This window comes from Suncus etruscus, chromosome 15 (genome assembly GCF_024139225.1).
Source record: "Suncus etruscus isolate mSunEtr1 chromosome 15, mSunEtr1.pri.cur, whole genome shotgun sequence".
Taxonomy (NCBI): domain Eukaryota; kingdom Metazoa; phylum Chordata; class Mammalia; order Eulipotyphla; family Soricidae; genus Suncus; species Suncus etruscus.
This window is the reverse complement of record NC_064862.1, coordinates 79,824,784-79,851,983: the sequence shown is the minus strand read 5'-3', so window position 1 is coordinate 79,851,983 and position 27,200 is coordinate 79,824,784. Positions and strand designations below refer to the sequence as shown.

General features: G+C 44.2%; 2 protein-coding genes across 2 annotated transcripts in view; both read left to right on the top strand.

Moving 5' to 3' along the window:
• Positions 1–296: 296 nt before the first annotated feature.
• LOC126029986 (zinc finger protein 506-like) overlaps positions 297–27,200 on the top strand; it is a 94,479-nt gene continuing 67,575 nt past the window's right edge. Inside the window, exons 1-3 of the mRNA XM_049788205.1 lie at positions 297–344; positions 2,371–2,497; positions 3,448–3,489. Of these exons, the coding sequence (XP_049644162.1) occupies positions 312–344; positions 2,371–2,497; positions 3,448–3,489 (202 nt within the window). The 5' untranslated portion in view covers positions 297–311. The remainder of the gene's footprint in view (positions 345–2,370; positions 2,498–3,447; positions 3,490–27,200) is intronic.
• Positions 7,554–8,994, top strand: LOC126030437 (zinc finger protein 664-like). Its single transcript, XM_049788654.1, has one exon. The coding sequence runs from the start codon at positions 7,768–7,770 to the stop codon at positions 8,977–8,979; it is 1,212 nt and encodes a 403-aa protein (XP_049644611.1). The 5' UTR covers positions 7,554–7,767; the 3' UTR covers positions 8,980–8,994.

Here is a 27,200-nt window from a genome sequence, read left to right as displayed (position 1 = left end):
GGAACCAGGAAGGATGGAGGACTCAGGGCTGTAGTTTCCTCCTTGTAGAGTGAGGCTTGTGTTCCTGTCCTCTTCACAACCATGATCCCAGCAACCTTCTGAGTCCTCAGGAGAAGGAGCTTCTGGCCATGTCTCCCCTTTGGGTCTGAGCTGGTGCCTGATGGTGTGGCCCATCAGGGCATTTCCACCCCAGTCCAGGCATTGGGGCAAGGGGTTGTGTTGTTCTCTGGTGCTCATGGCTTTGACTTTCCTCTGGGACTCCAGCAAAGGGCCTTGCTGCTGTTCTTCAAGGATAATCCAGGAGAAAGAAGATGGGGACGAACCATGTGCCATCCTATCCCCAGGTAGTGGGTGAGGGTTGACTTCCAGAGGGTCAGGGTAGGGAGACAGGATTGCTCAGCTCCCAGGGTTACTGGCCCAGAGAATTTCTGGAAGGACCTTGGCCAGGGTGTGGTTCCCTGCAGGGACAAGAAACTAGCTATTTAAGGCCCTTTGTCTTTGTTTCTTATGTTTATTTTGTGGGCCCTTCCTGGTGGTACTTATGCTCTACTCCTGGCTCAGTGCTCTTGGATTCCCTGGCAAGTCTCAGACCCTCCAGAATGCTGGGTTCCAGGGTTGAGCTCCTGCTAACATGGACCCTGATGTGGGTGAGGAATGAGCCCTTGATCTCAGGATTTCTGCCATGAAACCTAATTCCAGCCTCAATTGAGGACAGGCTTTTCTTTCTTTTTTTTTTTTTTTATTTGAACACCTTGATTACATACATGATTGTGTTTGGGTTTCAGTCAGACAGGCTTTTCTTTTGTCTTTCACTCTGCAGAATCTTGCCTCCTTCCTCTAGTATTTGTCTTTGTGGCTCTAAGAGAGAAAGGAGAGGAATGGATCTTTTGAGAAGGTATAGGTGTTGAGAATCCTGTCACTTCCCTGCTCCAGGAGTGACTTGTTTGGGGGTGAGCCATGAGTGCTCATTTGGACAATGAGAGTTTTGTTGTTGTTGTTGTTTGTTTTTTGGGCCATGTAGCATTAATTAAATTAATAACAGTTCTTGATGGTGGTGGATGATGGTGGATGAATGGTGAGGCCTTTCTCAGCCTGGCACCATGCCTGCAGCTTCCTTGGCCTGGTGGGTCTGGGGTTTAGGATAATGGTGAGGAAATGGCCCACAGCAGTCATGAAGTTTTAGGAGATAAGGTTTTTTTTTGTTTTTGTTTTGTTTTTTGCTTTTTTTGTTTTGTTTTGTTTTGTTCTTGGGTCACACCTGGCAGTGCTCAGGGGTTACTCCTGGCTCTGTTCTCAGAAATCTCTCCTAGCAGGCTCAGGGGACCATATGGGATGCTGGGATTTGATCTTCCGACTTTCTGCTTAAAAGGCAAAAGCCTTACCTCCATGCTATCTCTCCAGCCCCAGGAGAAAGATTTTATTACAAGGCCCTAACTGCCATGTGCAGTTTTTTTTTTTTTTTTGTCTTTTTTGTTTTTGTTTGTTTGTTTTGTTTTTTGGGTCACACCCGGCTGTGCTCAGGGGTTATTCCTGGCTGTCTGCTCAGAAATAGCTCCTGGCAGGCACGGGGGACCATATGGGACACCGGGATTCGAACCAACCACCTTTGGTCCTGGATCGGCTGCTTGCAAGGCAAACTCCACTGTGCTATCTCTCTGGGCCCCCGTGTGCATAATCTTTAAAGCAGCCTCCTCCAGTTACCCTGCATATATCCTGTCTCTCACCTATCCATGCTGTTCCTTCCTGTTGGGAGCTTTGGGGATGGATTGGGCTGCTGTGGGCTCAGCCTTGTTAGCCACACCAGAGTTGATTTTTTTTTGTTGTTGTTGTTAATTTTTATTGTGACCAATGTGAATTACACAAGTCTTTCACAGTTATATTTAAGGTACATAGTGACAGTGAATTAGGGCCATTCCCACCACCAGTATTGTCCTACCTCCACCCCTATTCCCAGCATGCATCCCACACCTCCCCCTTTGCCCTCTGGACTGCTAGTGTAACAGGTCCCTTTTGTATATAACTTGTTGTTGATTGGATATCTTGATTCTGTTGTCTTTGACTTTGGGTTTGGTACCAGAGTTGATTTTTTTTAGCTCCTTCTGGCTCTGTGCTCAGGTGTTAACTCCTGACAATGCTCAGTGGACTGAGTGGTGCAGCTACTAGCCCTGAGGTGTGTGTGTATGGAAGGCCATACTTCCAAGAAACTTCTAGAATAGTGATTCGGCTTCCTGGATTTCTGGGATTCATTTCCACGGGAAGAGGGGAGAGAGGCCAGAGTCCTTCTAGTGTTCTTGGGAGGGGTGCTATTCCTCACCCAGAGTGCCCAACGTGCCTTTGGGCCATGATCCCTTTCTTTGTGTGCTTGCTCAGGACATGGTGACCTTCCCTGACGTGGCTGTGAGCTTCACCCCAGAGGAGTGGCCATGCCTGGACTCCTCTCAGAGGAAGCTCTACAGAGATGTGATGCTGGAGACCTACCAGCATCTGCAGGCCATAGGTGAGAGACCCCATGGACACCTGTGTAGACCAAACCTGTGGGAGGGTTCCTGGGAATAGGCCACAGGCATCTGGGTTTAACTGGGGGTGAATCTGCTCCAAGAACAATCCCCTTTGGCTGTTCTAACTCTCTAATCCCTAAATGTATTGCTTAGATGAGACCAACTTTTCTTTTCTTTTCTTTTTTTTGGGGGGGGGGTCACATCTGCCAGCGCTCAGGGGTTACTCCTGGCTCTATGCTCAGAAATTGCTCCTGGCAGGCTCGGGGGACCATATGGGATGCCGGGATTCAAACCACTGTCCTCCTGCATACAGGGCTATCTCTCTGGCCCCAAACTTTTTATTTTTCAATGTCATTTCACAGTCCTGAGAGATGGTACATTGTATCACGTCTTTGTTTCATGGCTCCAAGTAGATTCTATTTTTTAGATATTCTTGGGCCTTGGTGGTGCTTGAGTTTACTCCTGGCTGTGCACACAGTGCTCATCCTGGTGGGGCTCAGAAAACTACAGAGAATGCTAAGATCAGCTGCACATCGGTCAAGTGCAAGAATGCTATAATATTGCTTCCCCACTGTATCATCCAGCCTCTCAATTGGACTCTTTCATTTAAACGTGGTCTTGGGCCAGAGCAATAGCTCTGCGATGAGGGTAGGGTGTTTGCCTTGATCGCAGTCGATAATCCGTTTTCCTATATGGTCCCCAAAACTGTTTGGAATAGTTTTCAGTGCAGAGCCAGGGTGCTTCTGTGTGTGGCACCTCCCACATCTGCAAATAAATAAATTAATGAATTAATCTGGCCTCACTTTGTGATGCCAATGTGGATATGGAGTTCAGAGATTTTGTTCATCTGTTTCATGATTTTGCTGCTTTCATGAGGGATCCAGACATATACACAGGAATTATTGTCCCATTCTCTATCTCTAACCCATGAATTGCTCTTTCGGGGCAGGGCATTGCGGGGTGAAGCCTGCGTTGATCTCCTGTTTGGAAGGTGAGTCCTGGGAGGCAGCAGGGGTGTGTGCTTGCGGGTGAATGTGGGAAATGGCACCCCTCTTTCCCTACATGGCTCATGCATTTGGCTGGGTTTAGAGGCTCTTGGCACATGTGAAATGCTGTAGTGTCATGCATTTGGTGTCATGTTCCCAGATGAGGGCTGCAGGGCTTCACGTTTCCACTCACTTGCCTTGATGCTGAGTGCTAGAATGATTTGGAGATTTGCTGTCTTGGCTTTTCTCTTTCTGGTTCCGTTTGTGGATGTTTAGAACAGACCCTGAGATTCTGAGCCTTCCCTCCCCCACCATTCTTGCTCTTAGCCTGGCTGCACAGCCCCATGTAGGGCTCCCATCTCAAGGCCAGCTGGGCACCCCTCTTCTTTGACTCTCTGCATTTGGCATTTTCCTTGAGTTACTTGTGGGTTTTTGAGATTTCAAGAAGTTTTTTTTCTCATCTTCTAAGTTATTTTGTTTGAGGCCCAGTTGGTGGTGCTCAAAGCTTTCTTTTGGCCCTGTATTTCAGGAATCACTCCTTTTGGGTTTGGAGACCAGATCCTATGTGAAGCGGGGATCTAAATGGACCACCATGTAGAACTAAATGCCCTTCCCAGTGTAATATGGCTCTGGACAATTTTTGAAAATACTAAGAAGTTTTTTTTTTTTTTTTGGCCACACCCGGCAGTGCTCAGGGGTTACTCCTGGCTGTCTGCTCAGAAATAGCTCCTGGCAGGCACGGGGGACCATATGGGACACCGGGATTCGAACCAACCACCTTTGGTCCTGGATCGGCTGCTTGCAAGGCAAACACTGCTGTGCTATCTCTCCGGACCCCGAGAATACTAAGAAGTTTTTATTTTTTGTTTTTGTTTTGTTTTTGATTTTGGGCCACACCCAGCAGTGTCAGGGGTTACTCCTGGCTCTGCGCTCAGAAATCATTCCTGGCAGGCTCGGGGGACCATATGGGATGCTGGGATTTGAACCACCATCCTTCTGCATGCAAGGCAAATGCTCTATTTCCATGCCATTTCTCCAGCCCCACTAAGAAGTTTTTTATTGGTTTTTCATTCTAGGACCAACCAGTCTTGCTCAGGGCTCTGTACTCAAGAATTACTCCTGCATTGCTGGGGGATGGGGGGATATATGGGATGCAGGGAATTGAACTCAAGTCAGCCAGTTTGCAAAGCAAACACTCTCCCTGCTGTGCTCTCTCTCACTATCTAAAATTTCAAATTTAGATATATATTTTGTCAATGGTTTAATGTTGAGTGAGCATTTCACAAAGCTAAATTGGGTTTTGCCAAGCTCCTCACCAGAATCCTCTCAATCTTTCCTTTAGGTTTCTCTAGTACCTTTAGGTTTCTTTAGTACCTGAAAACAACATGTATTCACGACACCTATGTTGCTGCATTCAGCCTTGCTTCATTCAACTAATTCTTAAATTGCTTATTTGGTTTGATTTCAGAATGCAGACTACCGAATGCAGAATGCAGGATACATGTTCGGGATTTGACATTTCAGCAGTTAGCCTGTGAATCTTCAAATAGGAGTGAGATGGTAAGTTTTGCAAGCTCTATATCAATATTATTATTGTGGTAGTGGGATAGGTCAGTGCTACAAGTCCATAGTTTTCGTAAAAGGGGGCCCTGGGTTCCATCCCCATCACTGTATCTTTGATCTCTACACTACTGGGTGGATACAAAGCCCAGTGCTGGGAGAAGTTGCTTATTTGTTTCACTTGAGTGCTAACATCAATTCAGTAAGTTTTCCAACCTAAAGAAATTCATAATATTTTTCACAGCAAAGAGAGACTGTCCTTTGGGGAGAAAGCTAAAAAGAAATAGTGTAAATTTTTTTTTGGGGGGGGGGTCACACCCAGCAGCACTCGGGTTATTCCTGGCTCTAAACTCAGAAATCGCTTCTGGCAGGCTCAGGGGGCCTGAACCACCATCCTTCTGCATGCAAGGAAGTGCCCTACCTCCATGCTTTCTCTCTGGCTCCTGAAATATTTGTAATTTTTTTTTTTTTTTGGTTTTTTTTTTTGGGCCACACTCGGCAGTGCTCAGGGGTTACTCCTGGCTGTCTGCTCAGAAATAGCTCTTGGCAGGCAGGGGGGACCATATGGGACACCAGGACTTGAACCAACGACCTTTGGTGCTGGATCAGCTGCTTGCAAGGCAAATGCCGCTGTGCTATCTCTCCGGGCCCGAAATAGTGTAATTTTTATTCGATAAAATGTAAACTTGAGGGCCCGGAGAAATAGCACAGTGGCATTTGCCTTGCAAGCAGCCGATCCAGGACCTAAGGTGGTTGGTTCAAATCCCGGTGTCCCATATGGTCCCCCGTGCCTGCCAGAAGCTATTTCTGAGCAGACAGCCAGGAGTAACCCCTGAGCACCGCCGGGTGTGGCCCAAAAACCAAAAAAAAAAAAAAAAAAAAAATGTAAACTTGAAAAATAAATGTAAACTTGAATTGTTTCAAGTCACTTATCTCTTAACTAATCCATATCCTTCTTTTTTTTTTTTTTTTTTTTTTGGTTTTTGGGCCACACCCTGTGCCGCTCAGGGGTTACTCCTGGCTATGCGCTCAGAAGTTGCTCCTGGCTTCTTGGGGGACCATATGGGACACCGGGGGATCGAACCGCGGTCCGTCCTAGGCTAGCGCAGGCAAGGCAGGCACCTTACCTCCAGCGCCACCGCCCGGCCCCTCCATATCCTTCTTAAGAGCAGGGAGGACCCTGGCTATGTGTTGGGATGAAAACATGGTTCTCATCCTGGCACTTACTTTATCTATCTATCTATCTATCTATCTATCTATCTATCTATCTATCTATCTATCTATCTATCTAATCCCTGGCACTTTATATGGGCCACTGTGTCCCATGAAATTACCTTGCAGAGCACACGGCCATAATTAAACTCTGAGTACACCCTGGCTATGTGTTGGGATGAAAACATGGTTCTCATCCTGGCACTTACTTTATCTATCTATCTATCTATCTATCTATCTATCTATCTATCTATCTATCTATCTATCTATCTATCTATCTATCTATCTATCTATCTATCTATCTATCTATCTATCTATCTATCTATCTATCTATCTATCTATCTATCTATCTTATCCCTGGCACTTTATATGGGCCACTGTGTCCCATGAAATTACCTTGCAGAGCACACGGCCATAATTAAACTCTGAGTACAACCTAGTTGGGACTTTCCAAATGTAATTAAAATGAAATGTATACAAAAAAAAAAACTCATTGATGTTTGAGAGGAATATATTTATATTGTGATTTTTTTTTTTGTTGGGGGGGACTTCACGTTTTTATGTTCATACATACTCTGCACTTAGAAATTTCTCTTGGCCAGCTCTGGGACTCATATGAGATGCCAGGGATTGTACTCTCTGAACACAAAACTTCACCAAGAGGGCCTTCCCTATGGAGACCTGGTAACTGCTTATTTAGGGTCACCTTTATACCTCTCTGCTGTAGCTGTTAAGTTGCTATCTGTCATAAGAAAGAACTTTTTGGGCCCGGAGAGATAGCACAGTGGCGTTTGCCTTGCAAGCAGCCGATCCAGGACCAAAGGTGGTTGGTTTGAATCCCGGTGTCCCATATGGTCCCCCGTGCCTGCCAGGAGCTATTTCTGAGCAGACAGCCAGGAGTAACCCCTGAGCAGCACGGATGTGGCCCAAAAACCAAAAAAAAAAAAAAAAAAAAAGGACTTTTTTTTTTTTTCTTTTGCCATACCTGCCAGTGCTCAGGATTTACTCTTGGCTCTGCACTCAGAAATTGCTCTTGCAGGCTTGGGGGCTCTTATAGGATGCTGGGGATCGAACCTGGTCCCATCCCAGGTTGGCCAGATGCAAGGCAAAGCCCTATGACTGTGCTGTCATTTCATCCTCATGTTCTAAGTAAGGACATTTCTTTGATGTCTGTATGTGTCTTATGTGGAAAATTGTGTTTTTGTGATGGAAATCAGCCATGCAGGGCTGGATTTAACATGGAGACTGTCAAGGGAGAGAGGTAATTGGACTGGCCTTCTGTTGTTCCACAGAGTAGCAGCCAGCCCTCCTGGAACAAGGTAGATTCTTTGCTGTTGGACACAATCTGGAGAGAACCGCCCTGCCTGCATCCCCATGGGAATGATGATTCGGGGGACATATGTTCTGGAGTGGGGCAGAGTGAAGAGAACATCCTTGAAGCAGCACCATCATCCACTGAGCACAACACTCCTGAATCTGCTTCACCTAATCTTTGGACAGAGACCCCCGCAATGGGGCCTCTTTGGGCTGAGCAAACATCAGTGTTTGCTCTGAGCCCTTCACAGCGACAGGCTCACAACCAATGTGGGGGTGCTTTCCCTTGTGCTCAGCACCATGATGTACCCTTGAAAACTCCCAGTACACAGGATTCCTCTACTCATCAGCAAGGTGGACATGCTCTCGGTCAACTCTCACAGCCAGGTGACCCAAAGAAGGTCAATAAACAAAAGAAACGTCATATATGTCCCGAATGTGGAAAGGCTTTCCGAAACCTTTCAGACATTAGAGTGCATATGAATACTCATACTGGAGAGAAGCCTTACATATGTAAGGAGTGTGGGAAGGCCTTCTCTCAGTCTTCAAACCTCATTCGCCACTTCATGAGTCACACTAGAGAGAAACCTCATGTATGTGATGATTGCGGGAAGGCCTTCAAATTCTTCTCAGACCTTCGTAAACATAGGAAAAGTCATAGTGGAGAGAAACCTTATGCATGTGAGGAGTGTGGGAAGACCTTCACTGTTGCCTCAAGTCTTATTAGACACTGGAAAATACATACTGGCGAAAAACCCTACATCTGTAAGGAGTGTGGGAAAGCCTTCAGTCGATTTTCAAGCCTTACAATCCACCTGAAAATTCATACAGGAGAGAAACCGTATTCATGTGAGGAGTGTGGAAAGTCCTTCAATCAGTCCTCAGCCCTTTATATGCACAAGAGAATTCATACAGGAGAGAGGCCTTATTCATGTCGGGAGTGTGGGAAGACCTTTGTTTCTTCCTCAACTCTTTCTATGCACAAGAACATTCATACAGGAGAGAAGCCTTATTCATGTCAGGAGTGTGGAAAGGCCTTCAGTTCTTCCTCAACCCTTTCTAAGCACAAGAATATTCATACAGGAGAGAGGCCTTATTCATGTCAGGAGTGTGGAAAGGCCTTCAGTTCTTCCTCAACCCTTTCTAAGCACAAGAATATTCATACAGGAGAGAGGCCTTATTCATGTCAGGAGTGTGGGAAGGCTTTTGCTCAGTCCTCAGCCCTTTATATGCATAAGAAAATTCATACAAGAGAGAGGACTTATTCATGTCAGAAGTGTGGGAAGGCCTTTACTTCTTCCTCAACCCTTTCTAAGCACATGAAAATTCATAAAAGAGAGAGAGACCTTATTCCTGTCAGGTATGTGGGAAGGCCTTTCCTTCTTCCTCAATCCTTTCTTTGCTCTTGACTATTCATATAGGAGAGAGGCCTTATTCATGTCAGGAGTGTGAGAAGGCCTTCACTTCTTCCTCAACCCTTTCTAAGCACATGAAAATCCATACAGGAGAGAGGCCTTATTCATGTCAGCTGTGTGGGAAGACCTTTGCTTCTTCCTCAATCCTTTCTTTACACATGAATTTCATACAGGAGAGAAGACTTATTTCAAGAGTGTGGAAAGGCTTTTACTTACCTTTCATCCTTTCATAAACATAAGAGAATTCATTCTTGAGAGACACATTAGGAGTGTAAGGAATGTGAGACTGGGGCCGGGCGGTGGTGCTAGAGGTAAGCCTTGCCTGCGCTAGCCTAGGATGGACCTCGGTTCAATCCCCCGGTGTCCCATATGGTCCCCCAAGCCAGGAGCGACTTCTGAGCGCATAGCCAGGAGTAACCCCTGAGCATCACCGGGTGTGGCCCAAAAACCAAAAAAAAAAAAAAAAAAAGAAAAGAAAAAGGAATGTGAGACTGTCTTCAGTTCTATTTAAACCCTTTTATAGAGATGAAAATGATAACTGGATGGTCTGAATGATCATACAACATGGTTGGCATTAGTCTTCCACTGCCTGGGTTTTATCCTCGGCATCCTCTAGGGTTTCCCAAGATCACCAGCATGGATTCCTTAGTGCAAAGCCAGGAGAAGTCTTTTGTACCACAGGTTTCACCACCACCACCAAAGAAATATAATTTAGGGGCTGGAGAGATAGCACAGCGGTGTTTGCCTTGCAAGCAGCAGATCCAGGACCTAAGGTGGTTGGTTCAAATCCCGGCGTCCCATATGGTCTCCCGTGCCTGCCAGGAGCTATTTCTGAGCAGATAGCCAGGAGTAACCCCTGAGCACAGCCGGGTGTGGCCCAAAAACCAAAAAAAAAAAAAAAAAAAAGATAATTTAAACTGGGGAAAATTCTGACATGTAGGGTGTGGGAAGTCTTGTTTACTTCTAAACATTTTCTCTGCATAAGAAAATGTATATTTGGGGCCAGAGTGTTTGCATAGCAAATAGGGCATTTGCCATATAATCAACTGACCTGGGTTGATGAGTCTGCCAGGAGTAATTTCTGCACCCAGTCAGGAGCATTGCCAGAACACCATCTAGTGTGCCCTTAATACCAAAAAAGAAAGCACACTAGAGTGAAACCTTATATGCAAAAGGAGGATGGGAAGGCTTTTATTAAACACTCACATTATTATAATGACAGACATTGATTCAAAGCCTCAAGAGCTCTTCATAACTTAATCAACATAGAAGTCATTATTGTAAGAAATCTTATAAATTTAAGGCTTTTGGGAAGTTACTTTATCCTTTAAATTTTGTATAGGTCAACAAAGACTTTATTCTAGGCTTCAACTAGGACCTGTGCAAAAAATCAAGATCTCTACAGAAAAATGACTGAGTTAACTGACTGAGCAGAATTTTTTCTGGGACCATAGAGACATTGGGACTGGACAATCTCAACATGCCCGGAGCCTGTAGTTGGTCTTCTGTCAGTATGTTTCATGGGTGGAAACACTGTGTATCTCTTGGGCCAATGGAATTTTTTTCTAATTTTCCCCAACATTTGATGTGCCTAAGCAAAAATAAATAAATAAAAGCCGCATTGTCCCTTTGCCCCCCTTTTTATCCTTTTTTCTTTTTCTCTTCTTTTACTTTTACAGTACTTATATTCTAGGTAGCGTCCCTCTCTTTTCCATAGAGCCATAGAACTTGAATCACTCTGTTCTGTCCCATATTTTTTTTTAATAATTTTTTTATTTTGAATTATGAGAACAAAAGATGCAAAGAAAGAGGATAAGGTAAAGTTACAGTGGAAGGACAATCACCCATAACATAATTATCAGAAGAAGTCCCCTTGCTGATATCTTAACTTTGAACTTTCACCAAAGAAAGTTAAGATAAATAAAACAGAATCCATGTGCAATTACTTTGTCCCTCAAGTCCCCAGATTGTAGCACATTATAATATTTCTTAACAGCACACAAGGCAATCTAAAGCCATCAAACTTACATAACTCCTTAAACATTAGAGGCATAGTATTTTTTACATTTCCATGTACATGCATATTAGCTTAAGTTAACCTCAAATTTTAAGTGGGTGCGTTTTAAGGATTAGAGTCAAAGGAGCACAGTAAAAACGGTGTTAGAGTGGCAATTGTTGTTTGCATATGCCCACCAAAATATGAGAGGCATGGAAAGGAATAACCTTGGCCTACATACAAAGAGATCCTACCCCTGAAGTTTCCTGGCATAAGACCAGCTCTAGGCCTCAGGAAAGTTATTGTTCGATCCAAGACATTGTCTGTAGTGCCAACACACTTTTCACACAGTCTCTGTTGTTGGTCTCATGTTTCTGTATTAAAGATTCTGGAATCTGCATGTCCTACATTGAAGTCATGATGTGGAGTGCCTTCTCGTTTCACCTCACCATGAAAGGGCAATGCAGGAAGCCCTTTCCTGTAAGCAGGTTGTTGTTGTTAAGTCTTCTCAGTGTTAAGGGAAGTCTCTTTTGAGCAGGACGATGTCTGAGCAGTGGTAGGGTCTTCCGTGGTAGAGGATTGCTTCCAGGTGATGTTATAGACAAACCTCACAATTAAGGGGCAATACAGCAAGCCCTGTCCAATAAGCAGGTCTTTTTTCTTGTTGTCTTCTCAGTGTTAAGGGGTGTTTCTTTTGAGTAGATGTCAGAGCAGCTGTAGGGTCTTTCCTGGTACAGGAATGCCACCAGGTGATGTTATATACAACCTTGGATGTTTTGTAAATGTCTTCTGTAGATCAAGGGGTGAATGGAGAATGCCCATTCTTCTGAGGCCTGTGCCAGGTCTTTATGTCAATGTTCAGGGTGTAAGGTCTCATTGCACTACAAGATTTGTGTGTTCCCATTTTTATTAGATAAGAACTTATTGGTATGTATAGTATTTTTCCATGTTAGTGTGCCTACGCAAACAAGATATAAAGCCACGTGGTGCTATCAGATATATGGGGGCATAAGAACATTTCCAACAAGACCCATGACTTGGTTCAAACATAAGTATTAAACTGAGGGATTCTTTCACACCAAATTCCATATTGAGCAGTTCACAAAGAGAAGATAAAAAACATGGGGGGGATCGTCACTGTATAAGAAAGTATTTAGCAAAAGTTATAGCCGTCAAAGAAAACACCCATAAAATGTTGAAAAGATATGTGTCCTTTTTATGCCTTTTAAAATAGTTGGGTGGGTGTTAACTCTAGGGCACCACTTTGGTCTGTGACTTATGACTCAACAGTACTTAAGTTAGAAAGGGTATAAAAGGAGTAATGATGATAGGAGTTAAAAAAGTTAAAGAGAAATATGAACTTATGAAGGGGTATGCAAAAGGGCAGAGTACAAAATGGACATTTTGCATACATAAAAACATAATTCAATGATAGTGAGTACTATTAAAGTTTCTTGTGAGAGTACTATTACAGTTTCTTGTGAGAGTACTATTACAGTTTCTTGTGAGAGTACTATTAATGTTTCTTGTGAGAGTACTATTTTTTTTTTTTTTTTTTTTTTTTTTTTTTTTTTTTTTTTTTGGTTTTTGGGCCACACCCGGTAACGCTCAGGGGTTACTCCTGGCTATGCACTCAGAAGTTGCTCCTGGCTTGGGGGACCATATGGGACACCGGGGGATCGAACCGCGGTCCATCCAAGGATAGCGCAGGCAAGGCAGGCACCTTACCTTTAGCGCCACCGCCCGGCCCCGAGAGTACTATTAATGTTTCTTGTGAGAGTACTATTAATGTTTCTTGTGAGAGTACTATTAATGTTTCTTGTGAGAGTACTATTAATGTTTCTTGTGAGAGTACTATTAATGTTTCTTGTGAGAGTACTATTAATGTTTCTTGTGAGAGTACTATTAATGTTTCTTGTGAGAGTACTATTAATGTTTCTTGTGCGTGCGGGGGCGATTTTGAAAATGTAGACTGGGCAGAGCTTACCAGTGCCAGCCAAACCTCCTCCTGCTAGACTCCCGGCTCCCAGGAAGGAGAGATCCTTCAAGAAGCTGGGAGACCAGAAGCTCAGGGCCCCACCCAGACCCTCCCTAAGGAGCCGCATGGATAGTGGGGGAAGGCCTAGGGTACCTTCAGGCTCCACCAAGGGACCCAACTCGCCGGCTTGCCCAGGCGTGTGGCCCGGGGAAGCCCTGGAGATCTGGAGCAAGGCGGCAGAGGGGTGCTGGGGTTACCCAAGTCCCGCACCCCCCCTAGGCCTGGCCAAGCAGGCCTCCGGCATGGCGGGGGCCTGCCAAACCTCCTCCTGCTAGACTCCCGGCTCCCAGGAAGCTGTCCCATATTTTTATGTCTTTTTACAAATTGTGAAATGGAGAAATAAAGAGTGGATGGAGCCCAGGGGCCAAGTGGTCTCAGGAACATTGAGTGGAACAAAAAAAAAAAAAAAAAGAGGTCAGATCTAAATATACTAGTCAAAGTTAATGACAACAGAATCAAGAGACCCAATGTATGTCAACCTAAACACAAAATGTACCTGTTACACTAGTAGTCCAGGGGCTGAGGGTGGAGATTTGGGATACATGCAGGGAAGTGGTGGAGGGAGGTCAACACTGGTGGTGGCAACAACCCTAGTTCACTGTTATTATGTTACTGAACTACAACTGTGAAAGACTTCTAATTCACATTGTTTTTAATAAAAAAGGAAAACATTTTGTATAGCTCAAATCTTTCATTCTGCAGTAAATGTGTACGATATTCCTTCTCAAACTATTAGACAGCACAGTTCTACAGCAGAGAAGCCTTATATGTGTAAGGAATGAAGACCTTCACTTGATCCCCAACTCTGGCCATATAAAGGAAAATGCATATTTGATAGACATGTGAGAAGGTGGGAACAACATTTCAGTCCTCAAACTTGACTATATGAACATATTAGTCAGAGCTAGAGTTCAGATGGGTATTTTCTTTTTCTTTTTCTTTTTTTTTTTTGGGCCACACCCGGCGGTGCTCAGGGGTTACTCCTGGCTGTCTGCTCAGAAATAGCTCCTGGCAGGCACGGGGGACCATATGGGACACCGGGATTCGAACCAACCACCTCAGGCCCTGGACCGGCTGCTTGCAAGGCAAACACCGCTGTGCTATCTCTCCGGGCCCCAGATGGGTATTTTCTTTGCATGTGGCTAACAGACCTTGATGTGTAGCATCCCACTTGGTCTCTCATGCACCACCAGGAGTGATCCCTGAGTGCAGAGCCAAGCATAACTCCTGAGCATCTCCAGGTGGGACAAAAACAAATATACCTTAATAAGCATAGAAGAGATGTGGGGAGGCCTTTGCTCAATATGCAGACCTTATAGTTGTGGCAGAATTCACACTGGTGTGAAGCCCCACATGTTTGGAAGGGGGAAGTCTTTAGCACATGCTCAGTACTAAGAAATCACAGGAGAGTTCTAGAAACCCCAGAGATTTAATGATGTGGGAAGGGTTTGCTGCAGCCTCACACCTAATTCGAGGTTCATTTTTACACGTGATTGCTTGAGCAACTCCAAGGTCACAGTAGTCCCCCTAAGTGAAACAAGTCCATTGTTCACATCCTGGGCAGCAAAAAAAAAAAACAACCTCTGGAAGTGCTGGTGCTGGCATTGTCTGGAACGTCCCAAGGAAACCAGGAAACCTTGCTGGCACCAGGATTGTGCCCTAGTCACAATTAGGCCATTTCCCAGCCTTTGACATTCTTTGGTATGCTAACTAGAAAAAAAATTTTACTGTGTAGTGGGGCACATTTTTTTTTATTGCTCAGGACTTTCTCCTGGCTCTTCACAAAGGCCTATGCTCCCCGGGGTACCCCTGAAAACTTAGGCATGCTGAGGATAGAGTGGTTCATATTGCATGCCTGCATACTATCTGCTGCTTTCTCTCTCTGACATCAGTCTTGAATTTTTGTTTTGTTTTTAGGCCATATGACTAAGCTTAGGACTTCCTCCTGACTGCACTCAAGGATCACTTTTAGCAGACTGTTCTGGGAGTTGAACCCAGTCAGCTCTGTGCAATTAAGTGTCCTCCTGTGTGTCAGCTAGTGCCTGCTGTACTGCCACTCCAGCCCCATCCAGTATTCATTTCTTAATATGTTTACATCAGCATAAAGGGTAAATGTTTTTTCAAAGTGTTCTCTGAGTGGAATATTCCCTCAGTCTGGGTCTCTTGATATGCTTGATGTAGAGAGAGTCTGCATGGATTTGGGGAAATGTAGCCATCTCATTGGACGAATCGCCATGCCCAAGTTCCCTCATATCTCTTCAGGCCATCAGACATACCTCTGATTATTCAAGAAAATTAAAACTACTTCATGCTTTTATGAATAAATCCCTTGTGTTTCAATTTGGATAATTTTTTTTTCAACTTGGATAATCTTTTTTTTGTTTTTGTTTTTGTTTTTGTTTGGGGTCACACCCGGCAGTGCTCAGGGGTTATTCCTGGCTCCAGGCTCAGAAATTGCTCCTGGCAGGCACGGAGGACCATATGGGGTGCCAGGATTCGAACAGATGACCTCCTGCATGAAAGGCAAAATGCCTTACCTCCATGCTATCTCTCCGGCCCCCCAACTTGGATAATCTTAGTAGAGGTTACCTCACAGTCTGTCTATCTTTGTATCTTAGGGACATTTTGTGCCACATTTGGTGATGCTCAGGGGTTAACTCCTGGTTGGTGCTCAGGAACTATGCCTGTTAGTACTCGAAGATATGGGATATGGATGCTGTGAATAGAACCTGCTCCAGAATTGTGCAAGGCAAGTCATTTTCTGAACACCGTTTTTTTTTAGTTGTTGGGACAGAGTTGAAGAAGATGAGACCAAGTTCTAAAACAACAGATAGGGCTCTTGCCTTGCAAGTGACCCCTCTGGGTTCAATCCCTGATATCTCTGTGGTATCCCTGGCATATGATGCAGTGCCCTGAGTAACCTGAGCATCACCATATATGGCCCCCAAAGCAAACAAGCATGACAAATGAATAAAGACAAAAACGACCAATGAAAACAATGACCAAGAAAAATCATGAATATCTTAAACTGAATGACTGAGCATCATTATTTAATTGAAGTTTGCTTTGTGTGGGGATGGTCTGGTCCTGGGTGGGGGTTGTTTTCATAGGAATTTTGGTGGTTTCTTTCCTAGGTTCTCACTACTCAAGCAGTTCACCTTTCCCCTTTTCCATCTCTTCAAGACCTGGTGACTCCAGCTGTGGGGAACAGCTGGTCCGAGATAGAACTGTGGAAACTCCAATTTTCAGGCCAAGAATTGCATTCCTGGCTGGTCGCTGGCCTGTTAAGCCTCGGGCTGGAAATGGTATGACATCAAGGCCTGCTGGTCAAGTTCTCAGTTAGTTTTCAGCTTTGAATCTGGTGCCCTCAGCCTCTAGCTCTGCAGAACCTGAGAGTGAATGAGGAATACCCATAGACATGTGAGTCTGGAGGGACAATTTCATCTCTGGTCAGTCCTGGGCAGTTATGTCCAAATGAGGCCTGTGAGATCTTATAAATCACCGGAGATAGAATCTGGGTCCACTGTGTGCATTTAAACAACCTTCAGGGGCCTGGAAAGAGCACAGCGGCGTTTGCCTTGCAAGCAGCCAATCCAGGACCAAAGGTGGCTGGTTCGAATCCCGGTGTCCCACATGGTCCCCGTGCCTGCCAGGAGCTATTTCTGAGCAGACAGCCAGGAGTAACCCCTGAGCACCGCTGGGTGTGGCCCAAAAACCAAACCCCCCCCCCAAAAAAAAACAACCTTCAGGCTGTACCACCCCATGAGCCCCCATATTCAGATTTGATTTTATTACATTCACAAAACCAGTTAGGGTAGTTATTTAGGAAAAGTGTCCCATCAGGAAAATTCTTCTGGCACTGTGTCTTAAATATGTTGGATGTGGAGATAATTGAACTGGAATGTTAATCATGTTTGCCAGTTTGTTGAAGGGAAGAGATGTCTGGGATTATATGTTTTATAAATGGTGGAAACTTGTGCTGAGTTTCCCAACATATTGGCTATTCATTCCCTTTAGGTGTGATTATGAAGCAGATAGTGCATTATGTGTGAACTCACAGCTTGCTCAGGTTCAAACTCCAACATCCATAGATTCCCCCTGAATCTGTCTCCAGACATAAGACTAGTCTCCAGAGTGATTCCTTAGTGTAGAACCTGGAGTAAAACCTGAGCAATGATGAGTATGACCACAAAACTTAAAATGCACAGGATCTGTGGGCTCACAACCTCATAGAAAATGTTGACCTCAAAGAGAGTATTTATTATTTAGGAGAAAAAAAGGTGAGAAAAATGAAAAAATGAAAACAAAGCAGATACGTATGCCGATCTATTGATCCATCAGTCCAGGCTTTTCTCTATTAATGGGATGTGGGGCAGTTACATCAAAAGTCTCAGGAATAACTTTTGTTGTCGGAAAAGATGTGAGTGAACACGGAATCATCACTGAGAGGGTATCTCCTAATGGGATGTGGTAATTACTGAATTAGGGTCCACAAATCATAGTTTCTCCCCCACTGGTAACTAAGTAAGTGTATCTTGGCAGCATGTCTGCCTGTCCCCACAGACATCCACACATGTGGAGAATTGAGTTTCTCTCATAGAAATCACTCATGCAGGGCTGGATTTGGACATGGCGACTATTAATGAAGAGAAGTACTTGGACTAATTCTCTGTTGTTTACAGGGAAGCAGCCAGCCTTGGTGAATAAGTTTTCTCTCTTGTATGAATTCTCCTGTGTTCAGAAAAGTTAGAGGATCCAGCAAAGGCATTTCTACACTACTGACTGTTGTGTATGTAAATATTAGGGGATTATTATGTTACTGACCCTACCCTGATCCTCTATTGTGCCCTACCCTAGGGTGTGACCTGGCATTCTGCCCCCACCCTAGGGTGGTACCTGATTCTGCTTCCACCATTGGGTGGTATCTGATCCCACCATTGGGTGGTACCTGATTCTGGGGGATAAAAACAAGGGTCTGTGGAAGGCGGGGGACTTTTTGGCAGGAACTGATGCTGAGTCTTTGGACTTCAGTTTTGTCCACCGAATAAAGCTAATATTTCCACAAGACTGACTGTCTGCGAGCTGTTTACCCGCCGTTTCACCTCAGAACCATCAGCTAAACAGGGTGGCAGATGCGTGCTCCAAGCTGAAGGGGAAAGACCTCATCCTCCATCCCTCCATCAGTCAACCTCTTCAGGGGCTGACTTGCAACACTGACATGTATAAACTTTTCTCCTGTATAAATATTTATGTGTAGAGTAAAACCTGAGTGGCAAGTGAAGGCCTTCTCCATCTTGACGTTTATTGGTCTTCTCTCCTATATGAACTTTCTTGTACTTAGAAAGGGTAAATGATTGACATGCATTGGAGGCCAGAGCCATAGCACAAGAGGTAGGGTGTTTGTTTTGCAAGTGGCCAACCTGAGTTTGATCCTAGGTTCACCAAGCCTGTCAGGAGTGGTTTCTGAATGCAGAGACTGGGGGAACTCCTGAGCACCACCAGGTGTGGCTCAAAAACAAAACAAAACAAAAAGTATGACTGTGTCTAGACTTCCTTAGGGTCATCCTAGTGTGACATTTGATTCACAGTGTATTTACCTCTCTCATAGAAGGATTCTGTGTACTGCTGCTGTCTGGGGCCACATCACAGTGCTGAACTATTTGGGAAGGCACTCCCACATTGCTTATACTGACCCCACCAATATGACTGTTCTTATATACAGCCAAGCTTGAGGATTGAACTAGGTTGTTCCCACATTCCTTACATATTTGTATGACATATATGAATATTCTTTGAAGACCAAGCAAAGATCTTCCCACATTTCTTACATACATAAGATTTCTCACCAGTATGTACTTTTCTGTGTTTAATAAGGCTTGAGACAAGAGGGAGGATATTCCCACACTCATCATAAGGTTTCTCTCCACTATGACTTTTCCCACGTTTACTAAGGTGTGAAGGAAATTTGAAGGTCTTCCCACACTCCCTACATATAAGAGTTTTCTCTCCTATATAAATTTTCTTGTGCACATAAAGACTTGAGGATCAAGAGAAGGCCTTCTGATATTCCTGCCGTGTATATGATTTCTCTTCAGCAAGATTTGAAGATTGACTTAAGTTCTTCCCACATTGCTCAAATGCATAAGATTTCTCTCTAGTATGAATTTTCCTGGTGCTAGTAAGGCTTGAAGACTCAGTGAAAGCCTTCCCACAGTGCTCACATGAATAAGGTTTTTCTCCACAATGAATTTTCCTTTGTTTACTAAGGTCTGATGTGAATTTGAAGGCAGTCCCCATTAAGGACAGGTATGCTTTTCTTCCTTTTTTATTTTTTTAATTCTTAATTTTTAGTTATGTGAACAATGATGCAAAGAAAGAAGACAAGGTAAAGTTACAGTGGAAGGACAATCACTCAAAAACAGAGTTCTCAGAAGAAATCCCCCTGCTGACACCTTAATTTTAAACTTACAATCAAAGAAAGATTAAAAAAAAACCATGTACAATTACTTTGTCTCTCAAGACCCCAGATTGTAGTACATTATGAAATTTCTTAGCGGTACACAAAGCAATCTAAAGCCATACAATTTATGTAACTCCTTAAACTTGAAGACATAGTAGTTTTTTACATTTCTATGCACATGCATATTAGTTTAAATTAACCTCAAAAGTTTAAGTGGTATTTTTTAAGGTTTAGAGTCAAAGAAGCACAGTAAAAATTAGAGTTAGAGTGCAATTATTGTTTGCATTGGCCCACCAAAGTATAGGGGACATGAAAAAGAAAAGCCTTGGCCTAAATACAAGGAGACCCTACCCCTGAAGTTTCCTGACATGAGACCAATTCTAGGCTTCAGGCAAACTAGTTTGTCCAATCCAGGTCATTGTTTGTAGTGCCAATACAGTTTTATTTTCCACACAGTCTCTGTTGTTGGTATCATGTTTCTGTATTGAAGATCCTGGAAACTGTATATCCTGCATTGAAGTCAGGATGGTGTGGAGCGTCCTCTAATTTCCACTCACAATTAAAGGGCAATGCAGAAAGCCCTGTCCAGTATGCAGGCCGTTGTTGTTTAAATCTTCTCAGTGTTAAGGGAAGACTATTTTGAGTAGATCGATGTCAGAGTAGCAGTAGGGTCTTCCCTGATAGAGGATTGCTTCCAGTTGATGTCATATATAACTTTGGATATTTCATAAATGGTTTCCCTGGTTTAGGGGTGAATGGAGAATGCCCATACTTCTGAGGCCTGTGCTAGGTCATCATGTTCAGGGTGTAAGGTCCCATTGCACTACAAGATTTGTGTGTTACTATCTCTATTAGATAAGAACTTATTTGTATATATAGTATTTTCCATTTTAATGTGCCTATGCAAACAAGGAATAATGCCACGTGGCGTTATCAGCACATAAGGGTGCGCAAGAACAAGTCCAACAATTCCCGTGACTTGGTTCAAACATAAGCATTAAACTGAGGTACTTTCACCAAAATCCCTTATTGAACAGTTCACAAAGAGAAGTAAAGATAAAAAGTGGGGAAAATAAACAATCTGACATAAGACAGTGGACACAATTGTCACCGTTTTTGGGGATATTCAATAATAGTTATAGCAGTTGAGGGAATATACTTACAATATTCAAAGGAGATATGCATGTCCCTATTATGTCATTAGAAATAGTTGGGAGGAGGGTACTGAATCCTGGACACCACTGGTCTGTGATTTAGGCTTCTGGAGTCTGCAAAATGACTCCCGCAGTTCAATATAGGGAAATGCATATGAGTGGGAACTAATCAGAAACCTAGTATGGTAGCAAACACAGTTACAAAATGAAAGAAGGAAGAGGCCAAGTGGTTGCTGAGAGTAAACAAGTAGGAAAAGAGTACTGGTCTCTTCCCAGCCTGAGAGTCCATCCTCTCATTTTTATTTTGAATATATATAGTACCCCTATGCAAAATGGTCTCTTCCCAGCCTGAGAGTCCATTCTCTCATTTTTATTTTGAATATATATAGCGTCCCTGCATGGTTTTTATTGTGGAGACCAATGAGAAAAAAATACCAGTGAATGTCCCGACATACACCAGTGCTGCATCGGCCCACCATCCACCCCATTAGTTCCCCTCTTAGTGAAGGGAGAGAAAGGGGGAAAGACTGAGGACCACTATAGAGTCCACCTGAGTTGGTAACCATGGAAGGCCTGGAATAAAGGGGAGAAATAGGGGAACGGCTGGAGGCCTGCCAAGCCTTCCAGCACCCCCCAAGCTAGGGAGTAGGTCTCCGGCATGGGGTGTCCGCTAACCCCACACCTGGAAAGAGCTGACCTCCAGGATCAAGGAGCCAGAAGCCAGATATCTGTCCGGCCCCTCCCCCTGCTCCTCCCCCCTAGAGTGGGGAGGGGGGAAGCCTGGGGACCCCTAATAGAGTCCAATGTATGCATTTCTTTCATGTGTGGACTTCCTTGGGGTCAATTGTTTGTGATGGTTGACTCACAGCACATCCACCTCACTAACAATCAGCATGTAGCTGAGCACAGGATAAGGCTTCCCCCTCACATTATGGTCAGGCAGCTCTACTCCATGGGGAATTTGCCTGTGAGCTTGTAGCTAGGAGAGACTCCAAACAAATACTGCTGCTTGCAGGGTCCAGGTTAGGGGTCTCAAACTCAATTTACCTGGGGGCCACAGGAGGCAAAGTCAGGGTGAGGCATGGCCGCATAAGGGATTTCACAAAAAAAGTCCTCAAACGTCATTATTAACAGTTTTAATTATTTCTTCTGAACATGAATAGAACATTGAGTGAAGATCATGAACAGTTCTTCTGAACATGGCATCTTTTGCCTATTCCTTGCTGCCAGAGACTTGACAGCGCTTCTTCTCACAAATCTGAACCATATTTGGCTTTAGAGAAGAAGCAGTTGAGACCCTCAGTATGGCTTGAAGATGATCATCATTAAGTCTAGACCTGTACTTTGACTTATTGAAGTTCAATGTGGAGAATAACTTTTCACACAAATATGTGCTCCCAAAAAGGCACATGGTGCACTTGAACATTTGGGAAAGCTCAGGGAAGCTGAGACATGCCCATGCATGTCTGCTTTTCCACTAATCTCCCTGAATTTGGCTTTGAGATCAGAGTTGCATTGTAGGTCAATGAGCTCCATTTGAAGCACAGGAGGGGCATCTTTCACATCAAAGGAAAAGGGGTCCATAAAAATTTGGAAAGTGGCTCTGTGCTTTTTAAAGTCTGCAAATCTGTTATCAAATTTCTTCTCTAGCTTAAAAATAGTATCAACATATTTCTCACCACTGAATGGTATGCATGCATCCAAAGTTTCTCGCATGCTGGGAAATGGCAAAGGTTTGTCTGAGAGAGCTGGGATTTCCATAACACAAGTTTTGTGGAGAATGCTCCCACGTTGTCATAGGCAGCACTGATAAGCTGCCCCGGGCCTTGTAACATCTTGTTTAGTACATTCAGTTTATGTGTGATGTCAACAAGAAAAGCTAAGTTCATGAGCCATTTGTGATCACTCAACTCAGAAACAGCATTCCCATCCTTCTCCATGAAGGCTTTCACTTCTTCTCTCAACTCAAAAAATCTTTTCAGGACATTTCCCCTGCTGAGCCAACGTACCTCGGTGAAATAGAGCACATCTCCATATTCTGACTCCACTTCCTCTAAAAAAGCATGGAACCTCCTGTGCTTTAAGCCCCTGGATCTGATTTGGTTGATGCATTTCACAACAACAGACATCACATTGTCACACTGCAGGCATTTACTGCAAAGGGCCTGCTGATGGATAATGCAGTGAAGAGCAATGGCCTTCTCTACACCCTCCTCTTCAAGTTTTTTTTGAACAAGTGCCACCAGTCCATTTTTCCTCCCTGTCATTGATGGTGCTCCATCGGTTATTATTCCAACAAACCTGCATACTCAATGGCATCACACAGATGCTGAAATATCTCATTAGTGATGGTCTAGCCATGCATTGGAATGATTGTGAGCAGCTCCTATGTCAATTCAAAATTGCAATCAACACCACGGACATAAATTGTGAGCTGCGCAGTGTCTGTTATATCTGTGCCCTCATCAACAGCAACTGAGTATGCATCAAAACATTAGGCTTTCTCACACAGTTGATGATAAATGTCACTTGACATGTCAGGAATGCACTCTGCCACAGTTTTGGCACAAAGGCTGATTTTGCTAAACTGACCTTTCTTTTCCGGACAGATAATACTTGCAGCCTGTAACATGCTTTTTTTTTCTTTTTTTAACAAATTCTCTTTCTGTGAATGGTTTTCCTGCCTTAGCAATCATCTCACTAACCATGTAACTAGCTTTGACAGATGCAACATTCTCTTTGGTTGCTTTCTTGAAGAAATCTTGTTGCCTCATTAGACATGCTTTAAGACTGGCAACCCACTTGGCTCTCTCATTTCCTTGATATTTTGCACATTCCTCAGCATGTTCAGTTGAATAATGGTGCTTCAAGTTGTATTCCTTGTGCACTGCAACTTTCTCTGAGCAAATAAGACATGTGAGGATGCCCCTGTGCTCAACAAAGAAATACTGTGTCTCCCACTTTTCCTGAAATCTGTGCTCGTCATCAATCTTTCTCTTCACTGCAGGCTTTGATGAAGTCATGATGAAGGTATGACAAAGGCTAATTCTTTTTTTTTTTTTTTTGTGGTTTTTGGGTCACTCCCGGCAGTGCTCAGGGGTTACTCCTGGCTCCATGCTCAGAAATTGCTCCTGGCAGGCACGGGGGACCATATGGGACGCTGGGATTCGAACCGATGACCTCTTGCATGAAAGGCAAACGCCTTACCTCCATGCTATCTCTCCAGCCCCCAAAGGCTAATTCTTTAATAAACTTCTCTCCCTTCTCTCCCTTAAGCCTCCGATAATGCAAGGGACAGCGGGCAGGAGCAGCGGAAATGACGTCTGCGCTAGGTGCAAAGTATTCGCGATTATTCGCTTATCGAATATTTGCAATAAAAAGTCGCATTAATAAGAAAAAATCGCAAAAAATCACATTAAACATTCGCATACCCCAAACAGAACTGCTCGGGGTATGCGAATGTTTAATGCGATTTTTTTCTTACTAATGCGATTTTTATTGTAATTATTCGTTAAGCAAATAATCGCCAATACTGCAATATTTGAAGGCTGGCCACGGGCCACAAAATGTTGTACAGAGGGCGGGTCGCGAGTTTGAGACCCCTGCTCCAGGGCATGTGGTGGAAAAGATTCAGGAATACTGCTGAATCATTGGCTGCTCTGCAGCAAGGACACTTTCTTCACTTTGCCCACCTCCAAAACATATCCCCCCTAAGATTTTAGTCCCATCATGATGTGAGGATGATTCTCTCCAGCACAGGATCCATCACCTCTGTCCCACTGGGGTAGCTACTTCCCTATGGAATAGCAGAAAGTTATTTCAATTTCTGCTCATTCTCTTGAGAGACTCATGTTTAATTATCTTTGCATGCATGATGTCTATCACAGAAATACAATTCTCCACATCTGTGGATGTCTGTGAGACAGGTAGACATCAGCCAAAGAAATTCTATTAGTTCAGTAACAGAGCAGGGAGGCAGAAAAGGTGATTTTTGGACTCTGAATCACCATGTATCTCTTGTCCCTTACAGATTTTTGTGTTTTTTTCTGGCATCTACCCCCCCCCTTTTTTTGGGGGGGGGCACACCCGGCGGTGCTCAGGGGTTACTTCTGGCTGTCTGCTCAGAAATAGCTCCTGGCAGGCACGGGGGACCATATGGGACTCCGGATTCAAACCAACCACCTTAGGTCCTGGATTGGCTGCTTGCAAGGCAAACACCGCTGTGCTATCTCTCTGGGCCCGCATCTGCCCCTTTCACAAAAGATATTCCCTAAACTTTTGCAGTTACTGCCACATTCCCTTTTATAGGAAAAAGCTTAGATCAAGCTATCAATAGATTGCAAAAATCTGATCTGTTTTTCATTTTCTTCCCTATTTTTAATGGGTCTAAAATAAATACTGTACTTAAACGCACTCAGGGTTCAGTTTACTGGACGGTGAGCCCCTGATCCAGGCTTTTTTCTCTTATGTGTGCCTTCTTTTAAGTTTTTGGGTGACACACAGCAGTGTTTACAGATTACTCCTGGGTTGATATTCAGTAATTACTCCTGGCAGGCTCTGGGGACCATATAGGATGCTGGGATAGAATCTCAGTTGGCCACATGCAAGACAAATGCCCTTCTCCGTTATGCCATAATTTTAGCCACATTTCTTCTTTTTAGTTTTTCCTTTCGTGCCACATCAGGCGAAGTTCAGGAGTTCCTCCTGGCACTGTGTTCAGAAGTCACACCTGGCAGGCTTGGGAGACCATATGAGATGGCACAGGTATGCTGGAAACTTCATCTCTTCGTGGTTAATGCAGTGCAGATCTGTCCCACTGAGACCTGTGGAACCTTAAGGGACACCTGGAATAGGATCTGGGTCCTTCTTGACAATTCAACAACCCTCCTGGCTCTCCCACCCCTTGGGTAGTTCAGATTTTTTTTTTTTTTTTTTTTGGTTTTTGGGCCACACCCTGTGACGCTCAGGGGTTACTCCTGGCTATGCGCTCAGAAGTTGCTCCTGGCTTCTTGGGGGACCATATGGGACGCCGGGGGATCGAACCGCGGTCCATCCGGTCCGTCCTAGGCTAGCGCAGGCAAGGCAGGCACCTTACCTCCAGCGCCACCGCCCGGCCCCCTGTAGTTCAGATTTTCATTACATTCACAAAACCAAATGGGATAGCTGTTTAGAAATAGTGTCCTCTCAGGAAGATTCCTCTAGCATGGTGTCATGAATATGCTGGATGTGGAGATAATTGAAATAGATTTTGAACTGAACTTCGCTGGATCTCAGATGCCAGCACCCTTCTGCCTCTCTACTCTGCTGTCCTGCATTTTCGGCCTGATTTCACCCTTGGTGCGGCTCATCAGCCAGCCTGCCTTCCTGTGAACTTTCCGGGGAGTCTGCCTTCCTGTGAGCCTTCCGTGGAGGTGAGTCGACACGCCCAGAAAGGGAGGAGCCACTGAACTTCGCTGGATCTCAGATGCCAGCACCCTTCTGCCTCTCTACTCTGCTGTCCTGCATTTTCGGCCTGATTTCACCCTTGGTGCGGCTCATCAGCCAGCCTGCCTTCCTGTGAGCTTTCCGGGGAGTCTGCCTTCCCGTGAGCCTTCCGTGGAGGTGAGTCGACACGCCCAGAAAGGGAGGAGCCACTGAACTTCGCTGGATCTCAGATGCCAGCACACTTCTGCCTCTCTACTCTGCTGTCCTGCATTTTTGGCCTGATTTCATCCTGGGTGCGGCCCATCTGCCAGCCTGCCTTCCTGTGAGCCTTCCGTGGAGGTGAGTCAACACGCCCAGAAAGGGAGAAGCCAGAGGAGCACGGTTGCTCTGCTCCCCTTTGTGACGGTGCACAGCCGATGAATACAATCACAACACGTAGAAAAACACGCAGTACTAGTGTGACAATGGGGAAACAACACGGGCCAGTGCCAGACATAGAGAATGAAGATGGCAACTCTGATGACTTGAACATGACCAACCACCTAGTCAGTCTCTCAGATAAGGAGTTTAGAGTTGCAATATGGAACATGTTCAAAGAACTCAAACAAAGTATAGAAGAGAAAACTAAAAAGAATCAGGAGAATATGAAGATAGAAATGAGAAAACTCCAAACAGAAATTTCAGATCAAATAACAGGTCTGAGAAACTCAGTAGATGAATTGAAGAAAAACATGTTTGAGATTTCCCACAGGTTAACAGCAGCTGAGGATAGAATCAGTACACTGGAAGATGAGATACATAACAATTACATACAGCAGAAGAAATTGGAAAAAGGCCTCAAAGCAAATGATCAAACAATGGAAAAATTACTCAAAGAATGGGAACAGATGAAAATAGAAGTCTATGATAAGCTCAACAGAAACAACTTAAGAATCATTGGAGTCCCAGAGACTCAGGAAGAAAATCTTCAGGAAGAATCAACAGTCAAGAACATCATTAAAGAGAAACTACCAGAGATAATGAATACATGTGATCAAATCCTGCATGCCCGAAGAGTGCCAACTAAAAGAGACCCCAGAAAAAACACCCCAAGACACATCCTAGTCACAATGACGAATCCCATAGATAGAGACAGAATTCTGA

Coding starts and splice junctions, on each gene's coding strand:
- LOC126030437 (XM_049788654.1), top strand. CDS start 7,768: ATGGGGCCTCTTTGGGCTGAGCAAACATCAGTGTTTGCTCTGAGCCCT.